This window comes from Bubalus bubalis, chromosome X (assembly GCF_019923935.1).
Source record: "Bubalus bubalis isolate 160015118507 breed Murrah chromosome X, NDDB_SH_1, whole genome shotgun sequence".
NCBI lineage: Eukaryota > Metazoa > Chordata > Mammalia > Artiodactyla > Bovidae > Bubalus > Bubalus bubalis.
The window spans coordinates 35,882,168-35,901,806 of NC_059181.1; the positions used below are offsets into that span (position 1 = coordinate 35,882,168).

Here is a 19,639-nt window from a genome sequence, read left to right on the forward strand (position 1 = left end):
ATGTGTACAAGGCAACATGTTAACCACACAAGCATCTACATGGCATATATCTAGCACACAAAGATGCCGACTTAAGCAAAAGTATTGATTTTTGTTTCCCTTTCTTGTTTCTTAATTCACACAGCTGATCATACCTCCTAACTCAACCAGAGACGTACCTATTCACTTTCGTCCTTCTGCTCTTGGAAGAGCTAGTCATCAGACTTCTGTCACCTTTCATTGTGCTCAGGTATGATAGAGTATTCTTAGACCAAGACAGGTTAATTAAATTTTAAAGTTAATAAATATGTAAATCTAATTTATCCATTTGACATCTTTGCAAGCAAAACAACTTTATTGTAAATTATTATTTAAATGAACTTTTGAAAATATAGTATACATTATGTATGCACAGGCATTTAAGAAGGCATCTTTAAATTCTTAGATCACTTGAATGAAAGAGAATATAAACCCAGATTTAAAATGTAGGTACAAATGTAAATGCCAAATAGCTAGCATTTATGTTAATTTTCTGACTTGGATTTTATTACTCAAGTTTTCATGAACTTAAATATAAAATTGTATGAAATCTAAATCTTGCAAGTAGTATGTTTTTTCCCACTCTATTTTCATCTGAATAATAATAATTTTTAAAAACAGTAGTTTATTTTTTAACCATTTCGAAACTTGCTACATACCATTCTAAGAATTATTTCAATTCATTGTCACCAGAGTCCTTATGGTAAAAGTATGGTCAACCCCATTTTATGGATCAGTCGGTGGTTGAACCTAGGACATCTTGCTTCAGCCCATCTTCATAACTATTTTTATAGCTACAGGCACACTGCCAAGTCATAACTGTTACTGCCAGTAAGAATTTTACATTATTTGTACGTTTATTATTATTTTTTACTTCTTCAAGTGTTGAGTAGTAAAGTAAGTGGAAGGGTTTGCTTTATATCCAAGGAGCTTAGAAAATCCTGTAATCTGGGAGGGAATGAAATCAGATATAATGCAGAGGTCTCCATATCAGTGAAAGGCTAGTATGTAACTCAAAAAAAGTGAAAGGGAAAGTCACTCAGTCATGTCCGACTCTTTGTGACCCCATGGACTATACAGTCCATGGAATTCTCCAGTCCAGAATACTGGAGTGGGTAGCCTTTCCCTTCACCAGGGGATCTTCCCAACCCAGGGAAACCCAGGTCTCCCACATTACAGGTGGATTCTTTACCAGCTGAGCCACAAGGGAAGCCCAAGTGCCTTCTTTTCCCCCCAAAATGTGTAATTTAGAAAAAAGTTTTTGAGACTATTAAATTGTTTATATGATTACTGACTACTACATGACCTGAAGCAATACAATGGATTATGCTTGACTCTCAAAATATATATATATATTTTTTTCATATATATGTTTTTTTTTTTTCCTGGGCACCATACAGGATCTTAGTTACCCAACCAGGGATCAAACCCATGCCCTCTGCATTGGGAGCATGGAGTCTTAGCCACTGGACTGCCAGGGAAGTCCCATTGAATCAAAAATATTAAAGAAAATAAGCAGTAATCCTTCTTATACAGAATGGAAGGTATGGTAGAGAGATTTTCTTTCACAAAAAATAATTTTAACATGGCTTATCTTTTAGCTCATTGCTTCATAGCAGCGTCAGCCCTTTCATCTTCATTCTTGGAGATAACTTAGTTGCTTGCATTTCTTCTTTTTTTTTTTTAATTTTATTTTATTTTTAAACTTTACATAATTGTATTAGTTTTGCCAAACATCAAAATGAATCTGCCACAGGTATACATGTGTTCCCCATCCTGAACCCTCCTCCCTCCTCCCTCCCCATACCATCCCTCTGGGTCATCCCAGTGCACCAGCCCCAAGCATCCAGTATCGTGCATCGAACCTGGACTGGCAACTCGTTTCATACATGATATTTTACATGTTTCAATGCCATTCTCCCAAATCTTCCCACCCTCTCCCTCTCCCACAGAGTCCATAAGACTGTTCTATACATCAGTGTCTCTTTTGCTGTCTCGTACACAGGGTTATTGTTACCATCTTTCTAAATTCCATATATATACGTTAGTATACTGTATTGGTGTTTTTCTTTCTGGCTTACTTCACTCTGTATAATAAGCTCCAGTTTCATCCACCTCATTAGAACTGATTCAAATGTATTCTTTTTAATGGCTGAGTAATACTCCATTGTGTATATGTACCCCTGCTTTCTTATCCATTCATCTGCTGATGGACATCTAGGTTGCTTCCATGTCCTGGCTATTATAAACAGTGCTGCGATGAACATTGGGGTACACGTGTCTCTTTCCCTTCTGGTTTCCTCAGTGTGTATGCCCAGCAGTGGGATTGCTGGATCATAAGGCAGTTCTATTTCCAGTTTTTTAAGGAATCTCCACACTGTTCTCCATAGTGGCTGTACTAGTTTGCATTCCCACCAACAGTGTAAGAGGGTTCCCTTTTCTCCACACCCTCTCCAGCATTTATTACTTGTAGACTTTTGGATCGCAGCCATTCTGACTGGTGTGAAATGGTACCTCATAGTGGTTTTGATTTGCATTTCTCTGATAATGAGTGATGTTGAGCATCTTTTCATGTGTTTGTTAGCCATCTGTATGTCTTCTTTGGAGAAATGTCTGTTTAGTTCTTTGGCCCATTTTTTGATTGGGTCATTTACTTTTCTGGAGTTGAGCTGTAGGAGTTGCTTGTATATTGTCGAGATTAGTTGTTTGTCAGTTGCTTCATTTGCTATTATCTTCTCCCATTCTGAAGGCTGTCTTTTCACCTTGCTAATAGTTTCCTTTGATGTGCAGAAGCTTTTAAGGTTAATTAGGTCCCATTTGTTTATTTTTGCTTTTATTTCCAATATTCTGGGAGGTGGGTCATAGAGGATCCTGCTGTGATGTATGTCAGAGAGTGTTTTGCCTATGTTCTCCTAAAACTTGCTTTTAATCCTCACTACTAAGACCGCTTGATGAAAGTGAAAGTGGTGAGTGAAAAAGTTGGCTTAAAGCTCAACATTCAGAAAACGAAGATCATGGCATCCGGCCCCATCACTTCATGGGAAATAGATGGGGAAACAATGGAAACAGTGTCAGACTTTATTTTTCTGGGCTCCAAAATCACTGCAGATGGTTACTACAGCCATGAAATTAAAAGACGCTTACTCCTTGGAAGGAAAGTTATGACCAACCTAGATAGCATATTCAAAAGCAGAGATATTACTTTGCCAACAAAGGTCCGTCTAGTCAAGGCTATGGTTTTTCCTGTGGTCATGTATGGATATGAGAGTTGGACTGTGAAGAAGGCTGAGCACCAAAGAATTGATGCTTTTGAACTGTGGTGTTGGAGAAGACTCTTGAGAGTCCCTTGGACTGCAAGGAGATCCAACCAGTCCGTTCTGAAGGAGATCAGCCCTGGGATTTCTTTGGAAGGAATGATGCTGAAGCTGAAACTCCAGTACTTTGGCCACCTCATGCGAAGAGTTGATTCATTGGAAAAGACTCTGATTCTGGGAGGGATTGGGGGCAGGAGTAGAAGGGGACAACAGAGGATGAGATGGCTGGATGGCATCACTGACTCGATGGATGTGTCTGAGTGAACTCCAGGAATTGGTGATAGACAGGGAGGCCTGGCGTGCTGCGATTCATGGGGTCACGAAGAGTCGGACATGACTGAGCGACTGAACTGAACTGAACTAAGACAGCATTTTATGGATTTGTTGTCACCACCCATCCTACTTGGAAAGAATCATAAAGTAAGTTTCCCTCTTTTTATTGGAACTTAAGCTTGAAAACATCTCTGGTTTTAGAGGTGATAAACTAGGACATTGTTAGTCAGTTTCAGTTCAGTCACTCAGTCATGTCTGACTCTTTGTGACCCCATGAACCACAGCATGCCAGGCCTCCCTGTCCATCACCAACTCCCGGAATCCACCCAAACCCATGTCCATGGAGTTGATGATGCCATCCAACCATCTCATCCTCTGTCATCCCCTTCTCCTCCTGCCCTCAATGTTTCCCTGCATCAGGGTCTTTTCCAATGAATCAGCTCTTCGCATGAGGTGGCCAAAGTATTGGAGTTTCAGCTTCAGCATCAGTCCTTCCAATGAATACCCAGGACTGATCTCCTTTAGGATGGACTGGTTGGATCTTCTTGCAGTCCACGAGACTCTGAAGAGTCTTCTCCAACACCATAGTTCAAAAGCATCAATTCTTCAGTGCTCAGCTTTCTTCACAGTCCAACTCTCAGATCCATACATGACCACTGGAAAAACCATAGCCTTGACTAGACAAACCTTTGTTGGCAAAGTAATGTCTCTGTTTTTTAATATGCTGTCTAGGTTGGTCATAACCTTCCTTCCAGGGAGTAAAAGTCTTTTAATTTCATGGCTGCAATCACCATCTGCAGTGATTTTGGAGCCCCAAAAAATAAAATCAGCCACTGTTTCCCCATCTATTTCCCATGAAGTGATGGGACCGGATGCCATGATCTTAGTTTTCTGAATGTTGAGCGTTAAGCCAACTTTTTCACTCTCCTCTTTCACTTTCATCAAGAGGCTCTTTAGTTCTTCTTGTTAGTCAGTTTTTATTTAATGACCTCTTCACTCGTCAGTAACATTAGTAAAGTGTTCAGTGCAAAACAGAGTCTTAAGGGACTTTTATTCTAAATGAATACAAGGATAACATTTTCAAACAGAGGTTTATGAAATGCCAATGAAAAGAGTGGCCACTTTCAGTCTCCTTCACATAATTTTGAGCCATTCTTTCATTTCATGTGATAAGAAAACATAGGCTGTACTAGATAATGGGAATAAATAATATGACAATCGCAGTCATAAAGAATCCAGCTGCCAGTGCAGGAGATGCAGGTTCAATCCCTGGGTCGAGAAGATCCCCTGGAGGAGGAAATGGCAACCTACTCCAGTATTCTTGCCTGGAAAATGCCATGAACAGACAAGTCTGGCAGGCTTACAAAGAGTTGGACACGACTGACAAACTGAGAACACAAGCACACACACAAGTTGTACTCACTTCTTTTAAATGAGACTTCAGTCTATGCCCCACCTTCTTTTCTTTAATGTGATAACCATCTAAAATTCATTTGAAATTCTAATGTTTTGGAAGCTTCATACAATGTTTAGTACCCATTTTGTTAGACAAATTGATTTTTTTAAAAACCTTGAACAGAAATGCATGGTTTTCATTAAGATTTCTTTTATATATTGTTATCAATAACCTATATGTATTGAAATATGTTTAATACTTGAATACTGGTCTTTGGCCTTTTTTTCAGTGTAAAAACATTGATTTTTCAGCAAAATCAAAAGGAATTTGGAAAAGGAAGGAAAGATAAAATGATGCTTGTTAAATATTAACAAAATACTTTTTTTTCTGCCAAAATTTGTATGTGTTCTATATTTATTAAGTGTTACAAATAAAAAATAGGTAATTAGGACATATATGTTATGTATGTCTATCTTTAAACAGTTTAATGAATGGATATTCCTCATCTCCGGAATAGGACTGTTCCCCCAGCCTCACAAAATACAAAAAGTAACTGCATACCTTCATCTTCAGACATCTATTCCTATACCTTTCCAAAATCCCACCAAAGAAGATGTTTTCATTGATATCTTACTAACTGGTAAGTTGTTTTCCTTTTACCTTTCGTATGTTATTTTGTAATTATTATTCTATCACACTTATTCTATCATGGAATCTAAGCATTTTAGAGATAGTAGACACGTTGTAGAGATCCATTAGCTCAACAGCATCATTTTTTAAAGAAAAAACATAAGGTGTAAGAAATGCAATATCATGGCCAAAATCACAGCTCTAAAATGATGGAGCGAGAATCAGTAATTAGGAATCTGTATACCAAGTCAAATTCTCCTAATTTTATCTGGAAACCCAAATATGTAAGTTATTAATAGTAAATTTTTATAGTTCTTATGATATTACTGAAATATATCAATGCTTCTTCTTCAAAACTTTATAAAAATTCTAGTGTTATAATTTTGTTTCCTTTGCCTTTTTTCCATATAAATAGCATAATCAGATTAAATTTTGGCTCCAACCAAGCTTGTTCCTCTTTTTATATCATTTTGAAGATGTATTTTTTTAATTCAGTTTTGTGAAGTGCTTGATCACTTTGTTAAATGACCAAATAATATGAGTCTGAAATAAAGATCAACTATTATACTGTACATTTTATGAAACACATTTTAAATCTAATAATGGACTTTAATAATTTTAACTTTTCAACTATTATTGCCATGTCTGCTAAAGCTACTACTACTACAATGATCCATTTTTATAAAGTTCAATTTCACGGCTAATAGGAACACAAATATTAGGGCTTATGATATAAATAACCAGTTTACTCTACAGAATGGTTACACTGTTGGAATTCATGCTGTCATCACGAGTATATTGCAGTATATTTTCTTGAACCTTGGAAGCCCTGAGTATCAGCATTCTCCTTAACTTCTGTCAATCTGATTGTGGGAAAATTGTATCTTATCCTCATTGTATATTTACTATTTTTTTTTCTTTTTACAAATTTACTATTTTTTTTTAATTCATGCTGAAGCTGAACACTGTCATTTACCTGTTAGAATTCTCATCTTTCCTGATCATCTCTTCCTGCTCTTGGTATGAAGTAATTCAGAAAAATTAAGAACATAATGTCATTTCATGTAAAATGCCCTTATTGATACTTCAACTATAATGAGAAGAGACATGCTGTTTAATAAAACTTGATTGCAGGCTCAAGGAAGTCAGCATTTTAATGCAGAAGAGACTTAAGCATATGTATAAACAGAAGGAAGAAGCCAGGATTGAGCAAAAGTTAAAAATATGTAAAGCTGGTAGGGTTTAACTGATGGGCCAAAGCTCAGAGATAACTGGGATCAGGGTTGAGGTAGAAGGAAGAGCCTTGAACAGGAAGTATGTTTCTACCTTTGAACAGATGATGGTACCTTAAAACAAATGTGAATGTAGATAAAATGTAGGTAGTAGAGGCACTTTGGGATTAAGAGCAATTAGCTTTATATTTTTATCTGCTGAGGAAAAGAGATATAGGAAGAGATTTGAAGAGTGGCACAGTGGGTTGAAATAAATATCTGGAGGGAAAAGAAGATACAGCTGACAAAATTCAAATAAAAAAAGGTATTATATTTGGCTTGGATTGGGAACCATAAATTAAGGTAGGCACCAAGAAAATATGTGTTTGTGAACTTTGTACCAGTTGTCAGGCTTACAATTCCTGGTGTGGGAATACACAAGGCTGATTAATGGAACTTTCCAGGGAATGGAATTTTGAGGGCAGTTGTATCACTATGAGTGTTATAAAAACATATTGGATCAAAATTTTAGCATTAAAATAAAATTAATTTCTTAATTTTGTTTCAGTGTTCTAAATTTTTTTCTTCTATGTGACAAGAAAAAGTAGTAAGCTTGATAATTAAAAATGTATTCTCTTTTTAAAAATTAATTTAAAAGTCTTTAATGTAAACTCACCGTGTCCTGGGAGAATGTTTAGACTTAAAAGTTCTCCCCCTTCTTCCTTCAGCGTGAAGAGACTGGAGACCAAGGAAGATGCTGACCTCTAATATCTTCCTCTCTTCCACTTTCTTCATTACTTTATGAAAAGATTCTTCCTTTCCTTTTCTTAATGATGGAATCTCTCTGTCCTAACTCCCTCACCCTTTCTTCTGTGGACTCTTTTTTTTTTCTAGCTGCCATCTGCATATCTTCTTGTACTCATATTCCTTGGTGACTTGGCATCATGATTTGGCCTGAATTATTGAAGGGCCATATAGAAACATGACTGACAAGAAAAATAAAAATAGCTAACTTATGTGACAAAGATCATAAGAGATTTACTACAAGCAACTATATGCCAATGAAATGGCCACAGTATTTAATTTTTTATTCTGTATAGTTTTGTTGTAAATTTATGTAAAGATGAGTTTCTTAATTTCTAATTAGGATTTCTTAAATTCTAATTTTAATTCAATTTTAGGTTTGCTTTTTCAAACTTTCTAAATTTATTTTTGAATTTGTGAAATATATATTATTCAAAACTCATCTATATAAAATGTTCTACCTAAAGAAATACCATTCCTGTAATTCAGCCATCTACCAATTTCTGAATCAACTATATAGATGGCCATCATCATTTGATTCTGATTTATCCATACTGTGTTTATGTCTGCAAAAATGAGATATTTGAATAAATACATGAATACACACATGGTTCTGTTTCATCCTCTTACACAAAGATAGAATACTGTATGATTTTTTTTACACCTTGCTAACTTTACCCATGTCTGAAATCCTAATAAAATGGCTAATGGACATCTTTCTCATAGATTTTTATGACTTTTAGTACTCAGGTTTTTTTGTTTTTTTGTTTTTGCTACACTATTGATTATATACAACTAGTCTCTAGTACATAAATATTTTCATTATTTCAAATAATTTGCTATACAAATATACCCCATGCATTTTGCTATACAAATAACATCTTTGTATATTTAAGATGTATTTCTAAAAGTAGTATTGATGGGCAAAATGGTAAATATGTATACAATTTTACTGTATGTTACAAAAATCCCCTTCTTACCAGCTGACATCTAGTTCAATATGTTTATGATTATAAATGTAAGTGACGACAAAGACTTTTACTTTTTATACATGGTAGCACTAAAAGCAAGTACTTATTATATAACCCATAAGCACATTTTGAATAATTAATTGATTTTTGTAGTGGTTAGTTTAAATTATTAACATTGCAAAAGTGTGTATTTATGCATGTGTAATTATTAACTACTATAATCTATTTTTAGATGGTGGAGTCAAACATGATCTCTTTAGTATCTTTTAATTTGAATAGTTTAAATGAAAATTCTAAGAATTTATGAGTTGAGTTTATAAGTTGATTTTTGAATACTATAAAGAAAACCATTAATAGTGATGAATATCTGCTTCAGAAATGTCATTTAAATCTCATCTTAAACATACCTTGAAAAATGATTTGAAAATTTCCCATTAAAAGGAAATTTTGATGCTATTTCAGTCTCCACTGGTTTTTGTCCTCTTGAATGTGACATTGAAGTCTATTATCTCTTTATATTTGATTAGGTGAGGAAAAGCCCAAGCATCTTGTCATGGCTCAAATCTGGGACAGCTTCATGGAGGAGACTTCTGCCTTCAAGATTAGTGGTGTGACTCATACAAAAGGTATGGGATTTCTGCCTTTATATTCTGTCATTCTATATGCTGTCACATTTCAGAGATGATAACTATATGTCTTATTGTCTTAATAAATATTTAATGAAAATGAAATATACAAGTTAAAATTTTCACAAATTTTTTAGTACGTTGACAGAAAAATATGGATAATATAACCTTTATGTATAGTCATCACATCTTCACTTTTTCATTCCAATATGCATGAATACAACTTGTAAAAAAATGTTATCTCTGAGATTTTGAATAGTTGAATGTCACATCACTTAATACATAAGTGTGTGAGTCAAAGATTTTGGAAAATTATAAATACCTAGTGTGCTAAAGTTGCTTACACTTACGAAAAATAATTCCATCTTTGCAAAGCTGACAATTCCTTGAAAATGTATTATAGGGTGTGTATATATTAGTCATCCCATTTGGATATTGATGAATAGTAAAAAATTATAAGGCATAAGAAATAATGAAGTTGCTTAAAAATCTAAAGCTCACAAACTATGACTTTGCTTAAAATATTTTTAATTGAAAAAAATAATCTTAATAATTATTGTAAATATGATAAAATACAGATTATCTTAATTAATTTAAAAATAATGGCTAAAATCAGTAAGTACTACTGACATTTAAATATAAGTGAGTTCAAGACTTTCTTTTATTTTTACTCTAGTCATTTATATCAGCATTCTGAATCTTATTAATTTATTTCATTTGATACAACCACTCCATGTTTTAGGTGTTATTCTTATTGAATCAAGGAGATTGCAGTTCAGAAAAATTAACTTACACATCAAAGCAGTTATTTGCTAACAAAGCCAGACTACTATATGTCTGATTTCAGCATCTTTGTTTTCTGATTATTTGCAATATCTTAAAAGAAGTATGAATTGCAGTTCACAAAAGAGAAAGTACAGATAGCCAAACAATGACTAAAAATAAGTTCAAGGTCACTAATATTCAAATAGATGTTAATTAATTGTAGCTATCTAAGTTTTCTTTTTCCTTTCTTTTACAAAAAATTTTTCTGTTTCAATGAAATAGGAACAAATACGGATTGTGTGTGTGTGTGTGTGTGTTTAGTCACTCAGTCATGTCTGACTCTTTGCAACCCCATGGACTATAGCCTTCCAGGTTCCTCTATCCATGAGATTTCTCCTGGCAAGAATGCTGGAATGGGTTACATTTCCTTCTCCACAAATACTGACTAGGGAAGTATAGAGACACAAGAGATGCGTTTTTGGTCCCTGGCTTGAGGAGATCCCCTGGAGAAGGAAATGGCAACCCACTCCAGTTTTTCTTGCCTGGGAAATCCCATGGGCAGGGGAGCCTGGCAGGCTACAGTCCATCGGGTCACAGAGTTGGATGCAACTAAGCATGGATCACCAAATCATTACATAGTTGTTATAGCTTACAGTGATTGATGTCGGATTCATGATTTCTGAAGAAGAGAGTTTAGCTTCAGGATCAGGGACAGGCTTGATCACTCAGAGTTCTTGTGTGACAGAAGTTTTATTACGGTGAAAAAAGACAGAGAAAGCTTCTAACATAGACATCAGAAGGAGGGTGGAGAGTGCCCCCCTCTCTAGTCTCAGCAAGAGAGCTATATACTTTTTCAATTGGTTATTACAATAAATCAAAAGAATGTCTCAAGGTTGTAAAGGTCTTACCAGACCCACTCTCACAACATACAGTTTAAGATGACAAGAAACATGTCCTTGAACAGGATATGTTGTTGTTATATAATCATTGGTACAGAGTTTAAGGCAAAACATATCCTTGAGCAAGATGGGTTGTTTTGTTGTGTAATCATTAACTCTGTCCTTAAAGAAAAAAAGAAAAAATTTACGTGATTAAGATGAAGGGATGTTAAAAAGAAAAAAGTTTGTCCTTTTCTCCTCCTCCTCCCCCTCCGCCCCCACCACTCTTCCTCCCCCGGGACCCCAGACTTCTTATCAGCCTACCTAAGAATTAACTCTCTCAGTTGCTGAAAATCACTTTGTGTAATGTATATAAAGAAGCTTAGAAATTAACACTTTTTTGACACAGTAATTCCATTTCTGATGAGATATTTTCAAGAAATAACCAGAAGATGGATTATTTACTCACAGAGATGTTTGATATTGAGTTATTTATAACAACAAAAAAATTAGCAACCACCTTAATGCCAAATAACAACTTAGTTTTTGTAGTAACTATTTATGTCTGCTTATATTTCAATTTTACTAACCCATTAATATGAGACATTTTCTTCTTTTTTCATTTCTTCAATTGATTTTACACTTTCAAAGCCTTTGTACATTGTAAATAGGTTGAAATTTTATCTCTATTTTCTTTTTTATTCTCCTTTGTTTATAATGTGGAAAGAGTTACAGGTAGGTAGGCATCTTTTTCATTTTCTCCTTTAATTTATCCAGATTTTGGTTTTTATACTATGAAATTACAGTCTAATTTGATCCCCCCTTAAGAGGCAAGATTTCTATCTTTTAATTAAATGATAGTTATTATTTTGTTGTTATTTATTTTTGCAATGTGATGTTCTATATTCAGATCATGTGTACTCTGCTACACAGATCTATATTTCAGGTCTTTTCCCAATGCCATACAGTTTAAATCCTACAGGTTTATGTTTTCTTATTTTATTTCTATTTTCTCATTGTCATTTCAATCATTCCTTTCCTTTTATCATCTCTTTATCCTTCTAGAAAAAAAATTAGAACAACTTATAAAGTTGGGACTTATAAAGTCCCAATAAACAACTGGATTTAAATTACATTAAACCTATAGACAAATTTGAGGGGAACTGCATCTTTATAATATTAAATCTTCTTATCCAAGACCAATCATTTCCTTAATATTTTCAAGTATAGTATTTTTAAATATTAATGAAGTTTATTTTTGCTTGAAATGCTAGACATTAAAGGGAAACCAAATAACAGCTGGTAAGACTAGTATATATTCCTCAGTTGTGAATGTTGCTGCTTCAGTCCATGGTAAGCTTATCTATGCATCATCCCAGTCACAACCTGACTTAACCAACATTTTGATCTTTATAATGACAGAAGGACATGGATAAAAATAATTTTTGCAAATACTCCTCATCACAAATCATATTAGTCCTTTCTAAAATTTTAAGTTCCTTTGAATTTATGAAATCCCTTAGTAAAATTGAGTGAGTGGGTGAATGGGTTGATAGATGGATAGATGGATGGATGGATGGATCGATAGATAGAAACCAAGGCAACAACCCTAGCCATTGAAACTATTTTTTACATTGGAAAAAGATGTTCACATCCATTTCATTCCTCAAAGGAAACATTTTTTTTTCTAGAATTTTTCTTCCTTAGACTGAATTCTATACTAAGCTATAGATGAAAAGGAAAGGGAAAGTCACTCAGTCATGTCCAACTGTTTGCAACTCCATGGACTATACAGTCCATGGAATTCTCTAGGCTAGAATACTGGAGTGGGTAGCCTTTCCCTTCTCCACGGGATCTTCCCAACCCAGGGATCAAACCCAGGTCTCCCGCATTGCAGGCAGATTCTTTACCAGCTGAGCCACAAGCAAAGCTATAGATACTAATAGTTAAATACTTCATTTTGTTTTTAGTAGTTTCACTGTTCTTTTATCTTTCTGTCAAAACTGGTGACAGGAAGTATACAGGAGGAAAAAAAAAAAAACAGGTCTTCCTGTCAGTGGAGAATCTTAACCTGCCAGGTTTTCACTTTGAAACTCATTCTTGTCTACACATCTAATTAGGTCAAGTAACCAAGAATGAGACAAGAGTATAGGTGAATTGTGATCTCAGAAGACATCCTTCTATAATGCTGAAACATGTATAAGAGTTGTATTTTTTTTTCTCTTTTACTAGTAAGTATTCAAATGTCACTGAAGGAAAATCAAGATTAAATTCTTAAGAAAAAAAAATCTTAGCTGGAACATTTTCATGGATCCTCTGACAGTTAAGAAAAAGGGAGGGGGGCATAGATTAGCATTATATATCATACTGTAGCACTAGGAAGTAGGTACAAATCTATATATGTGTGAAGTTAGACCTAGGGCTTTAGGAAGGGAGCCACACTGCGGGAATAGGACATTAGACTTGCAGTGCAAGAATCTGTGTTCTGTTTGTTTGTTTGTTTTCTCCCCCTTGATCATTTGTTTTTTTGTTTGTTTGTTTGTTTTTTACTGTAATGTGGAAAAGGTATGTTAGCTTGAGCTGGTTTCTGTACTCTCTAGACCCTGTTTTGGAAATCAGAAGAAGTAGAAATCAATTTTACCTAATAAGATTTTTTTTTTCCTGATAAGATACTTTTTGAACAAATGCAGTTGTGCATGTGATGAAATGTCTAAACATTAAAATTACGTACAAATATTGGTTATTAGTATTATTTGCATAGGTGAAAACAGGTAAATGCAAAGATGAATTCCTGATTTTCTCAGTTTTAGATGAAATAGGATCTGGCACACTGCCAGTACATGCCAGGAAATATATTTCTGAAAAATGAATAAAGCAATAAATAGCAGTTATTTTTCTTCTGAAAACTTATTTTTAGATGAAACAGTTAGGAGAGAAATGATTTTAATTTTCATCAACTACTCATTGATGAAAGTCTTGTTGCCTTGATCAATACCTTTTCTAGAAGAGGATATATTACAGAATACTAGGTATCTATTTTTATATTCATATTTATGTTTTAAGAGTATCCAACTTTATAGAGTATATCAGGCTTCCCAGTGGCTCAGTGGTGAAGAATCCACTTGCAGTGCAGGACACCTGGGTTCGATCCCTGGATTGGGAAGATCCCCTGGAGGAGGAAATGGCAACCCACTTCAATATTTTGGGCTTCCCTGGTGGCTCAGAGGTTAAAGCGTCTGCCTGCAATGCAGGAGACCTGGGTTCGATCCCTGGGTTGGGAAGATCCCCTGGAGAAGGAAATGGCATCCCACTCCAGTATTGTTGCCTGGAGAATCCCAAGGATGGAGGAGCCTGGTGGGCTACAGTCCATGGGGTCGCAAAGAGTCAGACACGACTGAGCGACTTCACTTTCACTTTCATATTTATATCTAACTATATTAAAAAATAACTCACCCTTGTTTCTCCTTTTGCTATCCCTAATCCTTTATATATTCTGTTCATTCAACATTTTAATTTAAAAACTCAGCAAATTTCTATTATTCATATACCACTTTCACAAATTTTGGCATTTCCTAGTATCACCTATATAATAATTTACCCAATAGTATTTTAGTAGAAAGCAGTGTCACTTGTCATGAGCTGTACAATGTACTCTTTTCCAGGAACTAAACACTTTATATAAATATCAATTCATTTAGTCTTCACAACAGCCCTAGGAGATAGATATCATTAATAGCACTGTGTTAGAGATGAATATACTGAGATGTGTAACTTATGCTGATAAGTTATATCCAGGATCACACTCACAGTATGTGCTGGAACTTGGGTTTGAATGTAGGGCTTGGACTCTTACCCAATTATGCAATTCTGTTTTAAACAGAAGATGGCTATAAAATGTCAGTAAAAATAAAATGAAAACTTTAAATATCTGTCCAAGTTTCACTCAGAAGTATCATAAATGCCAGTCTTGCAAAAAAAAAAAAAAAGTCTTCCTGGAAAGCAGTCTCTGAGAAGGAGGTTGGTGTGCAGGAAGTGTACTAGTGGGCAGTATATGAGGATCTGCAGCACTGGGAGAGAGAGGATGAAACAAAGCTAAACAGAGGGAGGTGAGGACAAAAGTGTCAGCTCACACCTTGGCAAGCATTGAAACAAGGATAGCTCTTCAGAGTCTCCCCAGTTGGAGATGAGGAGGCCAGGATTTTACATCTCATTTCCTCACACCCATCCCTCCCACCCCAACCCCATCAATTCATCATGAAATGTAGTCTAATCCTGGAAAGGAGTTTAACTGGGTCAGGTGACTCTCTTCTGCTGAAGGCAATTCTCCCAAAAAGTTGATATCTAGGTACTGTATATTGGCAGTAATCTTGATAGCTTGAGGCATAAAGTCATAAAGATATATCTTCTTTTTAGTAGAAGCATTATTGTTCACTTTTCTTGATACTTATCTCAATCATTTTAAATATGATAAGATGTCAGAATCAAGGTTCATTTTATTCATTTTTTTGTTATTATTGAGTCGATGACTCGTGTCCTGACTCTTTGTGACCCCATGGAGTGCAGCACGCCAGTCTCCTCTGTCCTTCACTATCTCCTGGAGTTTGCTCAAATTCATGTCCATTAATCAGTGATGCTGTCCAGCCATCTCATCCTCTGTTACCCCCTTCTCTTCCTGTCCTCAATCTTTCCCAGCATCGGTGTCTTTTTCAGTGAGTCAGCTCTTCACACCAGGTGGCCAAAGTATTAGAGCTTCAGCTTCAGCATCAGTCCTTTCAATGAGTATTCAGTGTTGATTCCCTTTAGGATTGACTGGTTTGATCTCTTTACAGTCCAAGGGATTCTCAAGAATCTTTTCCAGCGCTACAATTTGAAAGCAATTCTATTCATTATGTATACATAATTGTCCTATCACCATTTATAGAAAAAGTCATCCTTTCCTTACTTAAATTGCAGTTACACTTTTCTCTTAAATCCATTGACAGAATGCATATGAGTTTTTTTCTGGATTCTGTTCCTTTCTAGTTGTCTGTTCATACGTTTTTGCACCAATACCGTGTATCTCAACTACCATATGGCACATATGGTAATTTTTAATATGTAGCAACATAAACCCTTCCAATTTTTCCTCTTCTTCAGAATTGTCTTAGTTATTCTAGATGCTTTGGACTTTCATAATAATTTCAGAATCAGCTAGTAATTACCAAACACACACAGGAGCACAGATATACACATGTTCCCTCGTGAGGACTTTAATTTAAATGTAATGAAACTATATGTTAATTTGTGAGCAACTGGCATCTTAGAAATACTAAGTTATTGAGTTTTTGAATCCAAGAATATGGTGTTTCTCTTCATCTAATTTATCCAAATGGCTGTCTACTATATTTTTTCAAGATTTATTTAAAAGCCCATCTTATCCCTACTGATTTCACATGCCAACATTATCATATACTAAACTGCCATATGTACTTCAGTTCTTTCTGAATTATCTCTACTATTCCACTGATCTGTCTTTTAGAACCCAAATTACACTGTTTCAATTAGAGAGGCTTTATAATGTGCTTTAGTATGTATTGAAGATAGCTCTGTCATATTGCTCTTCCTTTCTAAGATTTTATTGGCCGTTATTCCCTGTTTATTTATCTGTATGAACCTTATATAAACTTGACTACCTCTAGAGAAAACCTGAGAAAATATTTACTGGAATTATTTTAAAGTTATAATTTAAATTGCAACTTTATATATGTAGAAATAAATGACATTTCTGTGATATTAAATCTTTGTATCAGTGTCATTTTATGTATTTTCACTAGTTCATCAGCTTTGTGCCTTCAAAAACATTTAAATTTTATTTTAAAAATATTTTTACAAGTGTTCTAATGGGCAAATCATGCTTAAAACTAATTTTGATCATCTTTTAAAAATAGTAATAGTATTGGCAATATATCTCATTCTTTTTGACAAGCGCAATAGAAAATATACAGTTTGTTGTCACATAATACAAAATACCTTTATGATTATTTATACTTAATAATTTCTTCCTTATTTTAAGTATAAAAGCTCACTATTATATTTTATCTTATTGCTTCCTAGATAACAAAAAGGCTTTACTGAAAGTAACACTTTTCTCTGCTCAAGAATAAAAAACCTTGAATCATTTTAATGAGAAAGATGAATATAATTAAAAGTGCTCATATAGTGACTATCACATTTCTTTATTACTCATGATATTCCATGATGCAGTGGTAAAAGGATTAGCACACTATTCAAAACATTTTACACAATGTAAATAATTTCTGTAAGGGCTAATTAAATTTTATCTTCAATTTAAAAGAAAAGATTTAGAGCCTCAATTTAGATTGTTGTCTGCAGAGCAATCTCAATGTTAGGGAATCCTACTTTTGGTTAAAGATTGCTAGCAGAAAAGCACATAGAGAAGACACATTTAACCATGTTGCTCTATTTATATTTTTCTTTAAAACATCAGGCCTTTCTTTTTCCACATAATTGTCTATATCTAACTGAAACTAATCAAATATAATTTTAGTCATTTTCATGTAACTTAAAAAATTCTAATTTAGCTTTATTTAAATATAGATGTGTAGGTAGACAGATAAATGTTAGGTAGCATCCCCTTTCTTTGAAAATTAATGTCTCTGTTGTCAACATGATGCCATTCAGTTGACCATTGTAAGAAACCCATTGGGTTCCAGGAAGCAGAACTTTCAGACCTAACATTAGTGTTTACATTTGGCTTCATGTAGATTGTATTTTCATAACTTTTGCCCATTTTAAATGATATTAGGTTGTTTTACATGTGCCATTAATTTGCAAAACTTTTTCATGTCATCAGTTAAAAACCTTTTTTTAATTGAAATACAGTTGATTTACAATATTGTTTCAGTTGTACCAGCAAAGTGATAGTTTATCATAAGATATTGAATATAGTTCCCTATGTACTATAATAAATCTTTGTTGCTTATCTATTTTATGTATAATAGTTTGTATCCATTAATCACATACTTCTAATTTATCCCTCCTCTCCTCCCTTTCTTCCTTGGTAACCCAAAATTTGTTTTCTATGTCTATGCATTTATTTCTGTTCTATATATAGATTCATTTGTATTATTTTTAGATTTCACATGTGATGTCCTTAATATTTTTTTTCTGTCTGACTTACTTCACTAAGTATAATATTCTCTATGTTTATCTATATTGCTGCAAATGACAATATTTCTTTTTGTGGCTGAGCAGCATTCCATTGTGTGTGTGTGTGTGTGTGTGTGTGTGTGCATGCGTGTGTATATATGTCACATCTTCTTAAGCCAATCATCTGTTGTTGGACACTTGGGTTGTTTCCATGTCCTGGTTATTGTAAATAGTGTTCTATGAACACTGGGGTGCATATATCTTTTCAAATTAGAGTTTCTATCTTTTCTGGATATATGCCCAGAAGTGGGATTACTAGATCATATGGAAACTCTATTTTTAGTTTTTTCTAAGGAAATTCTATACTGTTTTCTTAGTGGCCATACCAGTTTACATTCCCACCAGTAGTGTAGGAGAGTTCTCTTTTCTTCACATTCTCTTCAGCATTTATTTGTAGGCTTTTTGATGATGGCTATTCTGACCAGTGTGAAGTGATACCTCATTGTGGTTTTGATTTGCATTTCTCTAATAATTAGTGATCTGAACATCTTTTCACGTGCTTGTTGGCCATCTGCATGTCTTCTCTGGAGAAATGTCTATTTAGATCTTCTGCCTCATTTTTGGTTGGGTCATTTATTTCTTCAGTATTGAGCTGTTTGTATATTTTAGGGATTAATCCCTTGTCAGTCACATCATTTGTATATCTTTTCTCCCATTTCATAGGTTGTCTTTTCATTTTGTTAATAGTTTCCCTTGCAGTACAAGTGCTTTTAAGTTTGATTATGTCTCATTAATTTATTTTGCTTTTATTTATTTTGCCTTGGGAGACTGACATAAGAAAATATTGCTGTAATTTATGTCAGAATGTTTTGCCTATGTTCTCTTCTAGGAATTTTATGATGCCAAGTCTTATATTTAGGCTTTTAAACCATTTGGGGTTTATTTGTGTGTGTGATGCAACTGTGTGTGCTCATTCACAGTTGCTCCGTCATGTCCGACTCTGTGTAACCCTATAGACTACCAGGCTCCTCTGACAATGGAGTTTTCCAGGCAGGAATACTAAAGTGGGTCACTATGACCTCCTCCAGTGGATCTTCTCAACCCAGGGATTGAACCTGCATCTCTTGTGTCTCCTGCAATAGCAGACAGATTCTTTACCATTGAGCCGCTTGGGAAGCCCATATAATGTAAGGAGGTATTCTAATTTCATTGATTTATGTGTAGCTTTCCCAACACCACCTGTTGAAGAGACTGTCTTTCCTCCATTGTGTTTTCTTGTCTCCTTTGTTGTGGATTAATTGATCACAGATGTGTGGATTGGAATTATTTGGGGCTCTCTGCTCTATTACATTGATCTACATGTCTGTTTCGTGTTGAAACCACATTGTGTTGACTACTGTAGCTTTGTAGTATAGTCTGAAGGACTATGCTTCCAACTTTGTTCCTTTTCCTCAGGATTGTTTTGGCAATTCTGGATCTTTTGTTGTTCCATACGAATTTTAGGATTATTTGTTCTACTAGTTCTGTGAAAAATGTCATGGGTGTTTTGATAGGGATTACATTAAATCTATAGATTGCTTTGGGTAGTATGGGCATTTTAATAA

General features: G+C 34.5%; 1 protein-coding gene across 1 annotated transcript in view; it reads left to right on the plus strand.

Annotated features, from left to right (window-relative positions):
• CFAP47 (cilia and flagella associated protein 47) overlaps nucleotides 1–19,639 on the plus strand; it is a 497,722-nt gene that overhangs the window by 390,446 nt on the left and 87,637 nt on the right. Inside the window, exons 55-57 of the mRNA XM_006066421.4 lie at nucleotides 125–229; nucleotides 5,485–5,641; nucleotides 9,145–9,243. Coding sequence (XP_006066483.4) covers nucleotides 125–229; nucleotides 5,485–5,641; nucleotides 9,145–9,243 — 361 coding nt within the window. The remainder of the gene's footprint in view (nucleotides 1–124; nucleotides 230–5,484; nucleotides 5,642–9,144; nucleotides 9,244–19,639) is intronic.